At 37.2% G+C, this 20,906-nt stretch overlaps 2 protein-coding genes across 2 annotated transcripts in view; one reads left to right on the forward strand and one right to left on the reverse strand.

The window, feature by feature from the left end:
• Positions 1–2,654: 2,654 nt before the first annotated feature.
• LOC112045198 (lipase member H-like) lies at positions 2,655–10,253 on the reverse strand. The gene is made up of 6 exons (XM_024081296.2): positions 10,214–10,253; positions 8,746–8,890; positions 7,547–7,689; positions 5,528–5,773; positions 4,443–4,785; positions 2,655–2,700 (listed from the first exon to the last, which is right to left on the reverse strand). The coding sequence occupies exons 1-6, from the start codon at positions 10,251–10,253 to the stop codon at positions 2,655–2,657; spliced, it is 963 nt and encodes a 320-aa protein (XP_023937064.2).
• Positions 10,254–14,262: 4,009 nt separating this feature from the next.
• The window catches only part of LOC112044571 (hemicentin-1), a 215,138-nt gene continuing 208,494 nt past the window's right edge, over positions 14,263–20,906 (forward strand). The window contains exon 1 of the mRNA XM_024080444.2: positions 14,263–14,453. Within this exon, the coding sequence (XP_023936212.1) occupies positions 14,408–14,453 (46 nt within the window). The 5' untranslated portion in view covers positions 14,263–14,407. The remainder of the gene's footprint in view (positions 14,454–20,906) is intronic.

The raw sequence follows: 20,906 nt of genomic DNA on the forward strand, positions 1-20,906 counted from the left end.
ACTTATAAATCAATAGAAATAGTAAGGTAAGATATTGACGCACGCAAAGTAGGGGACTAAAAGTAAACTTATAATGTTTAATTTGGTTAGATGAAGGCTATTCTTTCGTCAACAGACGTCGTCATTATAAAGATTATGATAATATTTGTAATCAATATGCAGTTTGGTGTTTAATCCTACTGTCATATTTTTCTTAAATGTTTACTATTAAACATACGTAACTTTAACTGACCATTGTAGAGTCATCATCTTAGAGAAATCTTCCAGTATTTGATTTTGATTCATTCGTTGGTTTTTCGCGCAGGACATTTAAAAAAAAACAAAGTAAAATTCAAAATTCATTTATTTCAAGTAAACTAAGTTTACAAGCACTTTTGAAACGTCAGGTGATTTTATAACGATAATAGATAATGGTGTTAATTAGTCGAACCTAATAATTAAAAAAAAAAAAAACACTAGACTGAGAACACCACCTTTTTTATTCTTTACAAGTTAGCCCTTGACTACAATCTCACCTGATGGTAAGTGATGATGCAATCTAAGAAGACATCGGACTAACTTAGTAGGAGGAGGATGAAAATCCACACCCCTTTCGGTTTCTACACGACATCGCACCGGACCGCTAAATCGCTTGGCGGTACGTCTTTACCGGTAGGGTGTTACTTCCACCAGCCAGACCTGGACCAATTAAGGAAATCTCAATCGGCCCAGCTGAGGATCGAACCCAGGATTTCCGTCTTGTAAATCCTATACGCATACCACTGCGCCACGGAGGTCGTCAAAAAGACTGACTGACTCATCTTGATATACCAGGTTACTGTACTGTTGGTAGTGAGTACACTTTGTGAAAGTAACTCACTTCTTTCCAAGGCTTTTGCAAATGCAGATACTCTTTGCATTAATGAAAGGATAAATTCTCAATTTTTCTTTATTCACTTTTACTAATCGGCTAAAGGTATTAGTGCACGAAGCCTCATTGCTAAAACCCTTATTGTGCAGGATAACTGAGACAAGTTAAGCTCTTTAGAAGATGTAATCTATACTCTGTTTTATAGATGTTTTCGATTGTAAAGTCTTCGATCTACTAGTAGCATACATATTTAATACTTAGTATTGAAAAGAGCCGTGATAGCCCAGTGGCTATGACCTCTGCCTTCGATACCGGAGGGCATGGGTTTGAATCCGGTCCGTGGTACACCTCCAACTTTTCAGTTGTATGTTTTTAAGAAATAAAATATCACGTGTCTCAAACGTTGAAGGAAAAACATCGTGAGTAAACCTGCATACCAGAGAATTTTCTTAATTCTCTGCGTGTGTAAAGTCTGTCCATTGATATAGCGAACGCGAAGACTGAAATTTTCTCATAGGTTTTGGTTTTTAGTCTGAATGTGTTTTTACTGAGTACGTTAAATAATGTACGTCCGTAAATATACTCCTACTCAAGGCTATTCGACTACTGTAAAATATTGCCGGTGCAGAATAAAGTAGTCGTCGCAATCTTCAAAGAAGAGTTTGACTTTATACTAAATATAAACAAAAATGAGCGTATTGGCGGACTCCGCAAGCTCCATAACAATAAAAAGTTTATAGTGCCCAGAAAAAACAATTATTATGGTAAGCGCACCAAAGACTATATATGGTGCCACATACATTGAACAATTTGCCAGGACTGGATACTAGCAAATTGTTCAATATTAACTTATCGAAAAAAAAATTGGTAAAATATGTAAAGGGTGCATGTCGAGCGGGAGGAGAGGGTTCGCAGATGCACTGCGCTAGGGGACATACTTAGGCATTATATATATATGGTGCCTAATTGTGTGCCTTATGTGTAGGTAAGTTTATTTTATATAACAAATTAACGTAATTGTGAACTCGCCGTCCTCACAAAAACATCAAGTTTATAAGGATGGCTTTTTATGTACCTAACTATATAACACTTTTTGTATTTTGTACAATAAAAAAAAATAAAAAAAAAATCTCGTGGATAGGAATCGGGTTGTTAGGAACCATCGCCCATTCATTTTTACTCTATCCTGCCGACCCGCATTGGACCAACGTGGTGGGTTTAAGGTCCAAAAGTACGAGATGGAAGGGACTTTTCCCATACATTTTGGTTAGTGGGAGGCTTCGTCCGTGGTTAGTTAACACCCTACCCGCAAAGACGTACCGCCAAGCGACTTAGCGTTTCAGTACGATGTCGTGTAGAAACCGAAAAGGGTGTAGATTTACATCCTCCTAACAAGTTAGCCCTCTTCCATCTTAGATTGCATCATTACTTACCATCAGGTGAGATTGTAGTCAAGGTCTAACTGGTAAAGAATTAAAAAAAATGAGCGGCAGCTCTAACAATTTGTAAACAGATAATGAATCGGATGTTCTGATTGGAATAACCCAACCCATCAGCGCTGAGCATTGCTTCTTATCAACGGCTTAATGCTGAGCTGTATAAAACCATTTCTGTTTGGTGTCTTAGACAGTCATATAATATCTTAAATAGGATGTACTTTTTCTGACACTAAAAATAAAACTTATTTTCTTTCTTTCTTTTCTTTTCTTTCTAACTAGTAGATAAAATAAAACAGTCGTTTATTAACAAATTTTTATTAAAAAAAAATCCAGTAGAGTAGTCTATATAATTGATGATTCCTTACTTAGAAGGGATATGTTCTTTTTGTATTCACTCGGAACATACCCGACCTGAAATAATATTAATAACATATTATAAAAAAATAATAATAAAAGATCTATTTATCTACAGATATTTTTAAATAAACTAGTTGAAGTTTGAAGATTTGACGGCCTCCGCGGCGCAGTGGTATGCGCGGTGAATTTACAAGACGGAGGTCCTGGGTTCGATCCCCGGCTGGGCAGATTGAGATTTTCTTAATTTGTCCAGGTCTGGCTGGTGGGAGGCTTCGGCCGTGGCTAGTTACCACCCTACCGGCAAAGACGTACCGCCAAGCGATTTAGCGTTCCGGTACGATGCCGTGTAGAAACCGAAAGGGGTGTGGATTTTCATCCTCCTCCTAACAAGTTAGTCCGCTTCCACCTTAGTAACTTAGTAACTAAGTAAGCTAACTTGTAAGTAATAAAAAAAAAAAAGTATTATTCATTGCAGTGGCTTTCATATTTCTTTATAAAAGAACTTTGAATAAATATTGGTTCATAAATATGACGAGAGTAATAACTATAGAAAATTCTATACATGAAGTGAAATACATACAGATAGGATTGTATGTTAGGTAAAATAGATATCTTTCAAGTTAGACTTCAGTTAAGCTTTGATCATCTTTTTTATTAAAAAGATAGATACTACTTAACGTGAGACAATTAGGGGTCTAGAAATAACTTTAAAATCTAAACTGCAGTATACAAATATATTCAATGCAGTGTATCAATAAGCATGCATTTGCATTGCAAAAACTGTAAGGCACGTTATAAATTGCACGCATATACCTACACGTATGTCGTATCAGAGTTTCATCGAAACCGAAAAACCAAAATAAATGCTTCTAATAAATAAATATAAAGCGGATGCCCGCGACTTCGTCCTCGTAGGATTAAGTTTTTTACGCGGAAACCATGGACTTTTCCGGGATGAAAAGTAGCCGATGTGTTAAATCCAGACTATAATCTATCTCTACTTCAAATTTCAGGTGATTCGGTTCAGTAGCCGAGGCGTGAAAGAGTAACAAGCATTCATACCATCAAAATCAGGTTTTCGCAAATATCGGAAATCGATGATTTTTTCGGGATAAATAATAGCCTATGTCCCAGCGGATGTCGCTATTTCGAGATCTAGACCAGACATTTTCCTTTTGTCCAAACAAACTAAACGAATAGTACTTGTAGAGCTTCTTACTGTGCCGTGGGAGACTAACATTCCGAAGGACCACAGTATAAAAGTGAATAAATATTATGACGTAACAAATGAACTAACTAAAAATGGCTATGTAGTTAGTCTGTACGCCGTAGAAGTAGGTGCGAGAGGATTACCAGCAAAATCTCTCTATAACTTGCTTAAAGACCTTGGCCTCTCTAGAAGTGCAGCTAGTTCTATATTAGAACGAGTATCCAAAGCTGCTCTAATAGGATCTTACCAAATTTGGCTAGGCAGGAAGAACAACACGAGCAGAGAACGGGAAGTGTTGATCGATCGTCAAGGAATTCCTTAACCCTACATCCAGTAGTCACAAGTTCAGGACTCAGCTCCGAGTTCTTCTCTCTACCACGCGATGGGCCCGGCAACCGCACGGTGAATCTATGCAATGCTAAGATATTCGTCTCTCTCCACATTAAAATCTATTTCCATTCCAAATTTGAGCCAAATCGCTTCAGTAGGAGCGGCGTTAAAGAGTAACAAACATCCAAACAAACATACATCCCTACAAACTTTCGCGTTTATAATAATATATTAGTAGGATGCAGTTGTTTCTTACCCTTGTTTGACTAATTCGCTGTTGCCCATCCACATTTGGTAACCTCGGCATAAGTTCATGGTGACCTGATACCAGCTGCCACATCGGTTGGCGATTAAATGGTTGTTCGTAAAGGTGGCAGCCATGAGCTCCCAAGAACGGTTGTGGCTGCATTTGTGGTTTAAGAAGCAACCGGGTTGGCCGGTTCCACCATTGGGGTAGAAGTCAGCATGGCCAACTGCGTCTCCGATGCCGTTGGCGAGGGGTCCTATGCCATCGGTGTGAATGACCTCAACGTATAGAGCATCGTTGAAGGTCAAGCGTTGGGAATTAGTACCCCATTGACTTCCAGAAGGATTTAAGCCTGAAATGTTCCATCACATTTATTAACCGATTTAAAAAAAAGGAGGAATCTCAATTCGACGCAAATGTATTTTTTACGACTGCAATGCAGGCAACGTGCTCGTGTAAATGAACCCCAAGGCAAATAATTTGATACAAAATTATTAAGTACTTGAGGACTTTTTTTTATTTTTTACAAGTTAGTTCTTGACTACAATCTTACCTGATGGCAAATGATGATGCAATATAGGATGGAAGCAGGCTAACTTGTTAGGAGGAGGATGAAAATCTACACCCCTTTCGATTTCAACACGGCAACGAACCGGAACGTTAAATTGCTATATTTATAACTAACTAGCAGAGGCCGCGCGGTTTCACCAGCGTGGTTCCCGTTCCCGTAGAAATATGGGGATAATATATAGCCTCTAGCCTTCCTCGATAAATGGGCTATCTAACAGTGAAAGAATTTTTCAAATCGGACCAGTAGTTCCTGAGATTAGCGCGTTCAATCAAACAAACAAACTCTTCAGTTTTATAATATTAGTATAGATTTAGACCCACTATGCTGCTGTAACCCACAATGCAGCTCGGCAGTTAAAGTGAGCATTAGATATGGACAAAGGCTTGGTAAGGTTTCTGATAATTTATGAAGTATCTATTCTTCATAAATTAATAGAAATCATGTTGTTTTGAAGTCCATAAAAGAGGCTTTTGTTCGTCAATTAGTTGATAATCGTAATAATGAAATAGAAAGTGAATTTTACCTGTGATCCTCGCGACATTTCCGTTGAGCTCTCTCCCAGCAAATGCCATGACGTGAGCTCCCAGATCAAACCCGATCAGATGCAACCTACTTAGAGACACAATTTCTCGGGTGACCAGTTCATTGATGAGCTTCCCTAAGGCTCTCCCGACATCGGGCACCGAGTTTACTGCGTTGGTGTAACTTTGGCCGGCGTACACCGACCAATCCAGTACGATGATGTTAAAATCTTCACTTTGAAGCGCCGCTGCAATATAAAAATCAGTAAAATAAGTAAAGAACTTGGTGTCTCGTTTTCTATATGACAAATTTTATTTAGGTCTACAGAGTAAAAAGAGGCGTGATAGCCTAGTGGATATGACCTCTGCCTCCGATTCCGGGGGGTGTGGGTTCGAATCCAGTCCGGGGCATGCACCTCCAACTTTTCAGTTGTGTGCATTTTCAGAAATTAAATATCACATGTCTCAAACGGTGAAGGAAAAACATCGTGAGGAAACCTGCATACCAGAGAATTTTCTTAATTCTCTGCGTGTGTGCCAACCCCTCTCATTGTGAGAGTAGACTCGAGCTCAGCAGTGAGCCGAATATGGGTTGATGATGATGATGATGATGAACAGAGTAAAAAAATAAAAAATAACGATGTTTCTTTAACGGAATCCATTTTGCTGCTGCCGCAGATCATTCACGCTGCCATTGCGACGGCTGTCACCGGTACGTCAACGGCAACAGTTGTCTCTGCCGTTGGCAAAGTACCGTTCGTGTAAAGAGCCCTTACCTCAGACCAATTATAGAAGGACCTGTATCGCACTCATAGTCACGAACAAAATTGTCTGTCATTTTCTGAGGAAAACGAGCTTAGATTTGGTATATATCTTATACTAAACTAGAAGTTTGTGCCCGTTTTTTACACCATTCAATTACACAAAAAGGTATTTTTACGGAGCTCATTAACCGACGAAACACGATTATAGCTATTTAACATCTATTATATAGATACAGTTTTTATAATTGGATTAGATCGTTGATCATATACTTTGACAGAAAAGTAACGTCTGCCAAGGCAGGTTCTATGCAATAATTGGTCTGAGGCTCTTACACTGGTTGGCCGGGTCGCATATGCCGTCTTTGAACTACAGCGCGCGCAGGACTGGCGGCGCAATTATGTTACCAGCGTTAGTGATCTTTTTTACCCGCAAAGAGATAGATAGAGATAGAAGACAAAATGGCGGCACTTTTGATTAGTAGTCATTTTGGCCATGCGTGAACCTATCTTGCACGCACTCTAGTGTGCTCGCTCTTAGCAAGCAGCAATCTATACTTATAATAAAACTGGGCAAATTCTATACATTACTTCGCAATTTGAGATTTTACTTGTAACATTTGTAACACCAAACGTCACCTTGACATAACGTACTAGCGCCACCTAGATAATAAAAGTTTTTTTTTTTTATGTAGTAAAGGCTTACGCTTGACCACTATCAAGCCTGATGGAAAGCAATGATGAGGTCTAAGATGAAGCGCGCTTGCCTAGAAGATGCCTATTCACTCCTTTTTTCTTTAAAGTGTAACAGATCAAATTTTGCACATTGTACATTGAAGCTATTTTGAAAATTTTTGTTGGGGGCATCACACTGTAACTACTGAACGAATTCAAATGAAACTTGGCATGGTTTAAGATAATATGGTTAAATATAACTTTTTATAGCGAAAATAAAATATAAAGAGGGTGAAATAGGGGATGAAAGTTTGTATGGAAAGTCCTTCATTTTTAAAGTTACAGTTTTAAAAATTTGTTCATAAATCATAAAAAGAATACGAAATATAATGTGATTCAAAAAATAATTAAATTCTACCCCTAAAGTGGTGAAATAGGGCTTGAAAGTTTACATTGATTTCCACGCAGACGAAGTCGCGGGCGTCCGCTAGTTATATATATTTGTGGCTACGCTAATGGCAATTTTAGTTGACAGTTGCGGCAATTCAAGTTACTGTATGCAGGAAAATATATATATTTACTTACCGTCTTTCACAGTAGGATTTAAAGATGTTATGGCCGAGCCTTCATAACCGTGTGCGATGACAATGGTCCTATTGTCTTTGCTTAGAGTATCAATTGATTCTTGTACGTCTAGATTGAGTTCCACAGGGAACCTGGGATTGGTTCTGTAATATAAAACTATTGGTAAATATATAGCTAGGCACAATAATAAAATGCCTTCTCAGTCTCCCATTTATATTATATATTTTACATCAATCTCCTATTAAAAAGTGGATGCACAATCAGCGACCAAAAAACGTCCCCACACAATGAATGCCAAACACAACTTCTTGGCACTGTATTCAAGTAGTCGCATTTGCAAATTCAACCTTAAACTTAGAAATAGTTAAATTTGCTCTGAATTTGGAATTTTATTGAATATTGGACTATATTTAAAGGCCTTTAGGTAAAATTTTCTTTACCAATTCTAAAACTGTCAAAGTAAAATTGGCCAGTTTTTAAGTGAAATTTTCTACATGATTGTGCGTTCTTTTATTATAAGAGGTCAATAATATTTAACATATATTTTTTAATTTTTATCAATGTATAAAAAATACAATACAATTTTTTTTTAAGAAATCCAGATCTATCGTTGCGGGGCATTTGAGTGCTCAATCAACTAGTGCTGGCTCGTTAATTAGTACCAACAATTATTGAAAAATAAAAATACTTTAAAGCGATACTGGTTTTCATAGTTTGAGTGAAACTATTATTTATATACTTTATTAGCTGACACCGCGCGGTTTCACTCGCGTGGTTCCAGTTCCCGTAGGAATACGGGGATAATATAAAGCCTATAGCCTTCCCTAGTAAATGGGCTATCTAACACTAAAAGAATTTTTCAAATCGGACGAGTAGTTCCTGAGATTAGCGCGTTCAATCAAACAAACACTTCAGCTTTATAATCTATACTAATATTATAAAGCTGAAGAGTTTGTTTGTTTGTTTGTTTGTTTGTTTGTTTGTTTGTTTGTTTGTTTGTTTGATTGAACGCGCTAATCTCAGATCTAAAAAATTATTTCAGTGTTAGATAGCCCATTTATCGACGAAGGCTATAGTCTATATATTATCCCCATATTCCTACGGGAACAGGAACCACGCGGGTGAAACCGTGCGGCGTCAGCTAGTATTAGTATAGATTCCCTTGTTGTTAAGATTTCTATGACTTTATAGTTACCGACCTTGTGTAGATGAAGTATTTGTTAAAGCTCCCGTGCCCGTTCTGTGTTGTGGAGGCCGAAGGCTTAGGCTGCGTTGAGGAGTCCGTTGTGAGCTTCTCTGTGGTCGTGGTCGTCGACCTCGTGGGCCACAACAAGCAATCACATGCTGAGAATAAAAAAAAATATGTTATTTGACTTATTCTAATTAAAATTAGGGTAGCGTCAGATATAGGTGGTGGTTTTGGCTGGTGGGAGGCTTCGGCCGTGGCTAGTTACCACCCTACCGACAAAGACGTACCGCCAAGTGATTTAGCGTTCCGGTACGATGTCGTGTAGAAACCGAAAAGGGGTGTGGATTTTCATCCTCCTCTTAACAAGTTAGCCAGCTTCCATCTCAGACTGCATCATCACTTACCATCAGGTGAGATTGTAGTCAAGGACTAACTTGTAAAGAATAAAAAAAAATAAAAATAAAAAAAGTACCACGTATCCGCCTTTGGAAACTATCCCATTTTGATATTAATTAAAACAGACAAATTATCCAATGACACGGTATGTGGTTAGTAAAATAAACATCATCATCATCATCATTATCAACTCATATTCGGCTCACTGCTGAGGGTGAGTCTCTTCTCAGAATAAGAGGGGCCAAATAGTCCACCATGTTGGCTCAATGTGGACTGGCAGACTTCACACACGCAGATAATTAAGAAGCTTCTCAGGTATGCAGGTTTTCTCACTATGTTTTTCCTGAAAGTTGGAGGTGACCGGATGGGATTCGAACCTACACCCTACAAATCGAAGGCAGAGGTAATATCAGAGGTAACATGGGCTATCACGGCTCTTTTAAAATAAACATATTGGACCGAAGTAAAATTACCCACGCTGTTTCACACTTCGGCTGCCTCTGGTTATCGGGCGTAGGGTGATAAAGATTCAGTTTTTTTTCTTTTATAAAAATAATATTTGCCATATCTTATATCTTATTAACCGACTTCAAAAAGGAGGAGGTTCTCAATTCGATCGGTATTATTTTTTTAAATATAACCAAAATTCCGGTTTCCAAGTCGGGAATTAAGAGTTGGTATGACAATTAGTCCAACGGGCGAGGATTGAACCACCGCCCCTCGGTGATGGGTCCGGGCCCTTTACCGTTGAGCTATTGAAGCTTAATACTTTGTTACGATATATTGGCTAGTTATGGTGGTAGTCTTTACAAATAGTTAAACTTGACGTTTCAAAAGTGCTGTAAGCTATGCCTGCTTGAAACAAATGAGTTTTGAGTTTTTATTTATTTAGTTTTAGTTTTAATGTTGAGGTGGCCTACCTGTCGCCTAAACTGCTAAGGAAAATGATATTAGAAAAAAAAATAGGTAGATAAGTTACATTAACAAACATAGAAAAAATCTTTAAAAAATTAAGACACAATTGCTTATAGTAGTTAGTGGGCAAAGAGTATGATCAAGATAAAAGCTTGTCTTAGTCTTACCTAATGCAAAAGTCACTATCATAAAAATAACACGAAACATTTTCTGTTTATTCCAGTGCACTGCGGTCGTAAATCTGTTGTTAATTACAAATTACCCTATTTATGTACTTGGCTAATAGTGATAAGTGTTATAGATTAAATAGATAAAATTAAATCACCATCAAAAGAAACGCCAATATGCCGATTAATTGGTTTTCTGATTAGATAAGGATTTTTGTGTACATTCGTATATCTAGGGATAAGTTTCTAAAGTAAAGTTTCTAGAATGTGTGTGAGATTCTTGCTAGACATAATCTTATCGTCTCATGTACCTCACACGTTATATTACGAACTTGGCGGCCTCCTAGGCGCAGAGGTATGCACAGAGGATTTACATAACGGAGATGCTGGGTTCGATCCCCAGCTGGGCCGATTGAGGTTTTATTAATCAGGTATGTCTGTGGCTAGTTCTCGCCCGACCAACAAAGACGTACCGCCAAGTGATTTGGCATTCCGGTACGATGTCGTGTAGAAACCGAAATGGGTGTGGATTTTCATCCTACGCCTAAATAGTAAGCCTGGTTCCATCTTAGATTGCAACTTACCATCAGGTGAGATTGCAGTCAAGGGCTAGCTCGTAAAGACTAAAAAAACCTCAGTATAGGTAGTGATTTTAACATCAATATAAGTCGTTAGATGGGCCCCTCCATATTAAAGAATCAAAGTCATTACTCAAAGACGTGCACGCACATCTTAACTTAGTATGCAACAAGCGCATGCTGTGACCTAAAAAATATTTTACTGTTTTTTTCCTTTGCCTTCGTGATCATTTTGGAAGTTTAAAAATACAAGCCGCAACACGAATATAATGAGAAAGTTATTACTTTTCATTCGTAAGTATTTGCGAAACCAGTAACAATTCCGCGACGCTTCGGGGCCCTTCTAACGATCTACGATCAATGGATTTTAACATATGAAGTGCACATCACTGCTAATTGTGGCAATTTCAATATGTTATTGAATATATTGAACCCATTGAAATTGCCACAAATGCGCTACCTATAGAAATTGTTCAAAATATTTCGATCTAAATAGTTTGCAACTAATTTTGTGAGCTACCTATTAAACTTGGGGAATTTGAGACAAACTTCGTGGTGTTTCGTCGTTAATTATATTAGACCCTTGTAACATTAACATTTTGTTGGTCGTGAGTTTAATAAAAATATCGTTTAACCTATATTTTATTTTAATTTATTTATTATGCTACAAAAACATATTTAAATTAAGCCTAACCATAATGGAACACAAACCACAGTTGGTTTTACTGTGCACTGGTTATAATTACATAATACAACTTAAAAAAAAAAAATAACAAAAAGAGAAGAATAATAAAGAACAATCATTAAATATGGATTATTACGACTTTTAATTTTTGACGGCCTCCGTGGCGCAGTGCTATGCGCGGTGGATTTACCTAATCACAGCTTTCTTTAAGACATGGGTTATTTTTTGTTCTGAAAATCCATGGTTCCGCTTCACGCTTGATTTGTGAAACTGATGTTTATGATTATTTTTATGGATAATAATTACGAATATTTATTACTTTTTTACGAAAAAGCTATTGTGATAAACCCAATTTCACGCGGACGAAGTCGCTAGTAGCAGCGTGTATCCTATATTTCCGAATACTATTTATTTACTTTATTAGGAATAGGCAACTGACACGATGATAGCTACTGTACTTAACACGCTAAGTTTATCAGCGGAAAATGTTTTTTTTTTGTTTTTATTATTTACATAACTAACAAATTGCTCGGTATGAAATCATTTTCGTTATGTTTTTTACTTGTACAAGTGAGGATCCTACTCGTACCTACTAGGTACTTTTCACAACAACCATAGCCAAAACTTCATATTTTTTTTCTGATTGTGTAAGTGCAGCAGGCTTCCTAAAGGGATCTCGGCGGCGGCTGATGGGGCCTGAAGGCAGAAGCAGAAGCTGTGGGCGGAACGAATCTCTAATGGCATCTCTTCTCAGACTCGAAACTTGACTTAGAGGACCATTCTTGAAGGGTACTTTAGCCTGAGTGTATCGTCCGGTCGCACCCGAGATCGTAGGTTAAAAAATCCACGTATTGATGACGTCAGATATCGGGGACACTCCATAATTGGCTACCATACTTATCTATGGTAGGACCATGGTCTGCCAAACTTTCAGCCTTCATAGAATGACGTATGTCTAGTTATCGCAGGCTGTGAATTCTATGCGTAACTACAAATTCGGTCTAGTTTTAAACAAATAACCATATATGATAAAGACAACTAGGTCACCGGTTTATGGCGTGACGCATAGAGCAAGAAATTTGGCAGGACGCGGCCATAATTCGTCCAAGTCGTGTAACTTATGAGGGGCACTCACTTACTGACCCAAAATTACTTGGCACAGGATATCGGAAGACGCACAGTGCTTGCTATATTACCTATCTATGAGCGACCCAACTAATAATAAGTTTTGAACTCAATTATAAGTCGCCTAGCCACTGTCGTGGAACCTCCGATGACAATCTTTTCTGGTTACCTGACTGACCTAGTTCTTTAGTAGCAGTGCCCTGCGGTTATTATTTTTATCATCGATCGATGGACGGTAACTGTTGGGCATAGATAGACCTATTGTAAAGACTTCAAAACAAGATGGTGTTGAGCCGCTTGCATCCAGCAGGTCCTTGTAACCCATTTGATGTCGTCAGTCCAATTTGTGGGCGGTCACTTTTCGGTGAGGGGTTGACATTCCATTACCTTGAGATCCCGACGTGTCGAACTATATGCCTAACTATATAATAGTGGCAGAAATAAGCATAGCAGAAGTAAATACTACTTACTACTTGGGCGAGCTGTGTCATAAAAGTCAAATAATATAATAGTTAAAACACGATTTTAGCACGTACTCTTGACAGCAAACCCTTTCATTTGATATCCAAATCATGGGGATGGATTTCAAACAGCCAGTCCTCCATCTTGGGGAGGCCGTCATATTGGATTCGTAATGACGTTTCTTAGCTAGTCATGTATTGTCATCAGAACTCAGAGCGTGTGCATAATTTCATCCTAATCGAAGACTGGGAAGTGGGCCAAATTAAGATTCCAAGATTTTCTTACAGAGTTAGTTACAAGTGAATCTAATAAAAGCGTGTTAAAAAAGTCAAAGTTCATTTATTTCAATAGGCTTAGTTTACAAGAACTTTCGGGATGGCCCATATGACCCTAGCATAAATTGTCACTGAAGATACTTACTTATGTTTCAAATTTGGTACATTTGTACCAAACTAAAACCAAAACAAATACCAAAACTGAATTCACGCAAACGTCAGATTTTCTTCCAAGTTTTATTTTACATATAATAACAGGGGAAGTTAAGTAAAAGATTGTAATAAAGGTAACCTCAATATCCTGCACTCCACAGTCAAGGAGCCGGAAAGACTCCAAAAGGTTGAACTAACTCTAACAAACGGGTTCAACTCTTTGGGATCGTCACTGGAGTAAATAATATTTGCCTGTCCCAAATTTGGGTAAAAACAATAAAAGGCCATTCATTACGAAATCTCGAAAACGACTTGACGTTCAAAGATGAAATTTGACAGGGAGGTAGTTTACAGTTAGTAAAGGTCCGTTAAGAACGGATTTTGCAAGAGGGCCGGATTAAGGACGTCTAAGGGCGTAGAATACTACGCTATTATATAGATAACAAAATTCAAATGCCCACTTAAAATCTGGTTTTTTGATAAAACAATTTAAGTTTACTTGTAAAGTTCTGTAGGGACCTAAAGAACTTAATTTACAACATTTTAATTAAATAAGTTACACCACGTTTTAAATTCTAACTTAAAACTCGAGGCGCTGTGAAACAAAACAAGGCGTAATAATAAAAAAAATATCAGCCCTATTACTTAAGCCGCTTGTCAGATTTATTGTCGAGCTATTTATAATAAAGTTGGGAGTTTAATTTGCTCTTTAGGGAGGTCAAGAGTGCGCAGGCGTGTCAAAGGTTCAGACTCGAACGCTGTTTGAAAAACGGTAGTCGTACAGTCGCATTCACAGTCGGGTGCCGTGTGAGGAACAGGACCGGTTCGGGAAAAGTTTCAGGATCGTGCGTTCTTTACAGTATCTTTTGATCGGTTGTGTTTTTTTTTTAATGGTCGTCTGTGTTCGTGTACAAAAATGAAGTGGGCAGCGGCAGTCTTCGTTGTCAGTTTGTTTTCTTTAGGTAAGTTTTTTTTTTCTAAATAGGAAACTTTTTAAGCGTTTTACGATTTTGTTGGAAATTATTTATTTCATAAAATAGTAATTAAGTCTTTTTTTAGGTATCCAAGAAAAAAATAGGAAAAAAATATTTATAGTTTTTATATTTTATTACCTAATTGTTTTTCAAAGTAAAGTTTTATTAAAATCATAAACTGTCAATTTTTTTTGTTAAACTTTGTTATTTGAAATATATTCAACATTATCTGCTTTAATGATATTAAATATCTGGGGGCACGACTATGCTCGCTAAGTCGTTGTTTTTTTTTAATTTCATTCGTCGCATAATTTTTAAATATTTTTAAGTCTAAAAATAGAAACTTAACATATATTTATGTGTTATGTAAGTAGTTTATTGGTGTTACTTAAATACGATAAATATTGCACTGCGCCATCGTTGATCAATTTATCGCATCGAGTAGGTAGGTGCTTTATTTATGTAGTCCGCCAACCCGCATTAAAGCAGCGTGGTGGATCTACATTTGTCTTTTCTACTAAGCCATACAATGAGTTTTAACGTAGATATCTAAAAGTATGGTGGTAAGTTTTATCGTCGCTTTTAGGGTCTCCTTTTTATTATTGCCTTTTAAATAGGTATTAAAAAATAAATCATAAAAAAATATTAATCTAAAATAAAAATATCTTACTCGTACTAAATTATTTTTATAGAGGTATAAAAAATAATTTAGTGAGATATTTTCATTTTAGATTTATATTTTTTTATGATTATTCATCATCATCATCATTATTATCAGCCGATGGACGTCCACAGCTGGACATAGGTCTCTTGCATGGACTTCTAAACAAAACGGTCTCGAGCCGCCAGCATCCAGCGGCTCCCTGCAACCTAGTGGGGGGTCGACCAATACTGCGCTTTCCGGTGCGGGGTCGCCATTCCAGCTTCCTTAGGACCCCAAAGTCCATCGGTTATTCGAACTATGTGGTTTGCCACTTCAGCTTCGCGACTCGCTGAGCTATGTCAGTGACTTTGATTATTATAATACCTATATAAAAGGAACAAAGGGACGAAGAAAGGGGAAGGGTTAATATATAGAACAGTAGATATAATATCACTGTTGCTATTATAACATATAGCGAACTGTTAATCACAATATATGCCTGCGGTTTGTTCAAAAACATATCGGATGAGTACAAAATAAAATGAGTGGGGTTTTCACATTGGCCACCTAATTGGCAGGTCAGTCGGTATGTCAATTATAGTTCATTCAACTAATGAGGTTACGCACCAATAAAATATCTGGTGTGTGACGCAGCTGCTGTGTTAATGTTACAAATTACTATAGGGTCACAGGAAATCAACCACGGCTGAAATAATCGCTCGTCGTATGAAGTCATTGCCATATTAGGCATACTCATACCTTAGTACTGTCAGTGTTGCCAAATCCAAAATTTCCGAGTCCCTAGAATCTTATATAAAAGTCGCTAGAAAGTCGCTAAAACTAACTCTATCCACGATTTTATGGAGAAGAATACCTATAATTTTATCCGGGACAGTAGGCGGTGTGAATTATTATGATAGGTGAAAAAAATTATGAATAATTAGATTATAAAAGTTGTTGTTTTAATTACAATTTGCCAAAATACCTATAAAAAAAATTAAATATTAATATATCTAAAGCTAGGTCTGTTTAAATTTGTACTCCAAAAATTGCCATATTCTTCTTCTTCTTCTTATCTATCGCCAGATATGTCGCTAAACAATTTTTGTCGTCAAAACTTTATTTTAGTCGCTAAGGCATAAGCAAAAGTCGTCAGTTCTAGCGACTAAGTCACTAAATTGGTAACACTGAGTACTGCAATCAAATTATCCCAAAAATGTAACCTGCAAAAATAAGATAGAGCTAAAAATTGGTAGATATCTTCGGGACACCATAAGATAATACAATTATTTTACAATTTAAACTATCTCGAGTGTTATTCATAATAATTGATTATGAAACACGGCTAAAACCCACGTAAAATAAGGTCGGAGTATGCCCGACTAGTTTAGAACCCATACGGGGCTCTTAGTCATGAGCTGGTTCTTGCAACGCGGCACGATCCCAACAGTCAAAAACAATCAATTTGGATCGTGCTGCGTTGCAAGAACCAGCTCATGACTAAGGGCCCCGTATTGCTTGGAAACTAGTAGGTCATACTCCGACCTTAACTCACGTGAGTTTTAGCCGTGTTTCTTAATCAATTAATACAATTAATGTTTTTTTCCAAGTACGTCACCGATAGGGACTTTACAGATTTCATATATATAGATTATAGATAATTATCTATTATTGTTCATTTATATATGTAAATTGAACTATACTACTAGTGGATATAACTTTGTACAAGTTCATGAATGAGTCATAAGTCAACATAAAAATAGCAAATTAACATTAATTATTAATATCTAATCATAATGATTACTAAAAATATTCGACTGATTTTTCAATTGCATCCTGTTACCGTTGAAATAATAAGTATACCACTTTCCACTACTATACCTATTAATTGCCACTTGATGTTAAATGACGTTATTAATTGAATTAACCAGTAGACCACCAATTAACCAGTTAGTAAAATGCACAGTTTATCTTTTATCTATGAATAATCTGATATCTGATCCATCATTCACCGTCATCATCATCATCATACCTATATTATATTATATCTATAGGATTAGGTTATATTAGATAGACCAATAGACTTGTTTAAGGCACTCGAAGTAGGATTATTACTGATGTTACATAATACATCGCACCATTAAAATTAAATATCAAAAACCAACGATTTCAAACATTAAAATTTATGAGTAAACAAAATTCGCACAAATAAGCTGAAGCGGGTCCTTTATTATATTAAATTATTCAAGTAGAGGGTGAATATTTACGCCGATTTGCTTAAGAAACATTTTCAAAAGTGAGCAATTTTGCGAAATGCTTTAACGTCATATAAAATCATGTTTCTGGTTGACGTAGACTGAAACCCGATTCAGGACGAGAACATTGAGGAAGGCAAGCAAGTTTGACGCCTTGTGACGTAATGGTTTCTGCACAATAATAAATTTTCCGGTTACAGTTATAAGGCTGCCTTTTCACTAGAGATGTACCGCAAGAATTCTTCAGAGAAACATAATACGTACTCGTAAATTCCATTAAACTTAAATTAATTACTTCTTAGACAATGCGGCTACAGATTCGGTTCTTGATTCCAGTTTTCAGTCGGATTACTTATTGAGTTTCTTTTCCAAGAAATTATCAGTAGCAGGAGTTATAGTTGGCGCTGGTTCATCCTAGTGCTTCGGAGAGCACTTTGTTCTGGAAGCTAGTCATCCATGTACGAATTTTATTTCCAACATTCTTTCCCCAATTTAATTATGTAATGACCATTAAAAGAAAAAAGTATTTGTAAAAAATAATAATAATTAAATTGAAAATAAACGAAAAACTAGCATTATTAGACAAGAACTAATCATACAGCTCACTGCTGAGCTCGAGTCTCCTCTCAGAATGAGACGGGTTAGGCCAATAGTCCACACGCTAGCCCAATGCGGATTGGCAGACTTCACACACGCTGAGAATTAAGAAATTCTCTGGTGTGCAGGTTTCCTCACGATGTTTTCCTTCACCGTTTGGGACACGTGATATTTAATTTCTTAAAATGCACACAACTGAAAAGTTGGAGGTGCATGCCCCGGGCAGGATTCGAACCCACACCCTCTCACCCCCTTAAATTAAGGTACTATCTTCGGTATGAAGTAGAATTGGAATTTGAATGGAGTGGTGAAATCTGGTATCCAATGAGCAAGCAATTTGATTCGAGAGTCATGCGAGATCTAACTACCTGAAGCCAATTTACCAAAAATTGCACCTCAGATTGCAAAGTACATTGGCTTAAAATATTCAGTGGTGCAGTTTTTGGAATTTGAATAGTATATATAATATGGGGCGGGGGGGTTGGGGGTAACTTGATCGTATCCGTTTGCATTGGCGTATGCTGGGTCGGTCTTTAAAATACTTAGCTTTTTTTTCTAAGAAATTTTCGGTAAAAATTCTCAAGCTGGTGTTGGAAAGGTGGTGTGTTACAATTTACAACCCAATGCATCGACCACGTAGGCTATTTATCCCGGTTATTATCATTATCAACTGATAGTCACCCCAAACCAAACATTATCACCATAAGCCCGCCAACTATAGAACAGCGAGGTGGGTCCAAGCTCCATATCTTCTCTCCTATAAGGAGGAAAACCTGGCCCTGTAAAGGGCAGTACCGACAAAGACGTACCGCCAAGCGATTAAGCGATCCGGTACAATGTCGTGTAGAAACCGAATAGAGTGTGGATTTCATCCTACTCCTAAGAAGTTAGCTCGCTTCCATCTTAGATTGCATCATCACTTACCATCAGGTGAGATTGTAGTCAAGGGTTAACTAGTAGGAAAACATCAGGTTAACGAACGGGGTCAATTTAGTAAAAATTGCTTCCGAGATTTCAAAGCACAGCGATAGGTTTCAAAGGTGCAAAAAGAACGAGGTCATAGCACGTTTTATTTGCGACTGCTTCGTGTCGATACGTATTTTTCCCATATTCGCCGAACCGGAGCTTCTAACAGTTGACCTACTGGTTGGTTAGACATATTACTAAATATGCAAGTTTAGTTTTAACTTTGTTGGATTCCTAACTTCAGCCCCCGCATTTCGCTGCTTAAAAACAAAAGAGTCATAAATCAAAATTTTCCAAAATCACTTTTATTTCAAAAATGAGGGTTTATTGTCTATTATTTTCATATAACGCGAAGACACTCGTCAAAATCGGCTTAGAAATCACAAAATTACGCAAACGCCTTTATAGCATTTTCACACTTTGGCAACTAAGTTCAGAGCAAAACGGCCATCTTTTTAGTTACGCCCAAAAAGTCGGTGCAAACGCTCGTCACTTTTTAACTAAATGGCCACATCGCAAAATTGTGATTGAATTTTATGAGCTAAAGAGCTTCAAAATAAAAAAAAAATTAAAAAGGGCTTTATTTCATTTTTTTTTTTAAGTTTTTTTAATGCACCCGTTTTGCATATAAAAGACGAGTAAGTACACTGTAATTTATAAAATAAAAGAGCAACTTTTTGAAATTTTGTAAAGACAACGCTATGACATCGTTCGTTTCTATGGAGACTTCGTTGTTAGTGACATTTAAATTTGGGCTTATACAAATAAAGTTCAAATTCGAATAACACTTGTTATTGGCGATTATTTCATCATCGAGTGTAAAATAGCGGAATTGCACAACTGTTCGATTTGTCTAGTTGCTTCGGTCATGTGAAAATATTATAATGCTTCAAACAACACTGAACTCCTATATTTTAAACTAGCGGACGCCCGCGACTTCGTCCGCCCATTGACCTCCACAATACCTATACGGATACCTACTAACTACTCATATAGACACTACCTCCCTGCCAAATTTCATTTTTGTACGTCAATTGGTTTTTGAGATTTCGTGATGTGATGTAGGTACGACCTATCGCAACTTCGTTTTGAAATTCAGTTTTGACAAATCCTACGGGGACTATGGATTATTACAGGATGAAAAGTAACCTATAAACCTGGTTATGTACTTAACCATTCCAGTCAAATATTACATAGGAAGTATGTGCCTGAAAGAGAAGTCTTTTCAACACACAAGGCATAAATAACTGTGGTACGTGTAAACATGAAAATTTGTTTAATTTTATCTATATTAACCGAGTGGTTACCGCAACAAAATAATTAAAGGTTCGTGTGTTTGCGGTTTAAGTTCATATACATCGTAAATTTTGCAAAAACCTAGCATTCAGTAGTACGAGTAGGTATAGTTAGTTGTAAATGGGTCGTTGTCCCTGAGTTTGGCCGCCACTCCCTGTTTACGGCTGACGGTAAGCTATTACTTATGGTATGGGACTGTAGGTGCAGGTCTACTATCACACGAACTCGTCGCTAAATTGTCTAACGTTTTATGTAGACTATCGGACGCCTGCTACTACGTCTGCGTGGAATTCAGTTTTTCACAAATCCCGCGGGATCCATGGATTTTTCCGGGATAAAAAGTAGCCTATGTGTTAATCCAGAGTAAAATCTATTTCCATTCCAAATTTCAGCCTAATCGCTTCAGTAGCCGCAGCGTAAAAGAGGAACAAACATACTTACAATCTTTCACACTTATATACAAACTTTCGCCTTTATAATATTAGTGTGACTAGCGGACGCCCGCGTCATCGTCTGCGTGGAATTCAGTTTTTCACAAATCTCGCAACAACCATGATTTTTTTCGGGATAAAAAGTAGCCTATGTGTTAACCCAGGGTATTATTTATTTGATAAAGCATTTTTTTTAATAAACAAAATGACAAACCGCATTCTCCCGTTCTACTATAAAGAGGGCCTATGGCAG

This window comes from Bicyclus anynana, chromosome 9 (assembly GCF_947172395.1).
Source record: "Bicyclus anynana chromosome 9, ilBicAnyn1.1, whole genome shotgun sequence".
NCBI classification, from domain to species: Eukaryota; Metazoa; Arthropoda; class Insecta; order Lepidoptera; family Nymphalidae; genus Bicyclus; species Bicyclus anynana.

What these genes read in the sequence shown, in the direction of transcription:
- LOC112045198 (XM_024081296.2), bottom strand. Translation starts at nt 10,253, where the DNA reads ATGTTTCGTGTTATTTTTATGATAGTGACTTTTGCATTAG. An exon ending in GATAGTGACTTTTGCATTAG is followed by an intron (nt 8,891 to 10,213) that starts GTAAGACTAAGA and finishes TTTTATTCTCAG; the next exon opens with CATGTGATTGCTTGTTGTGG. An exon ending in AAATCCTACTGTGAAAGACG is followed by an intron (nt 5,774 to 7,546) that starts GTAAGTAAATAT and finishes TTTATATTGCAG; the next exon opens with CGGCGCTTCAAAGTGAAGAT.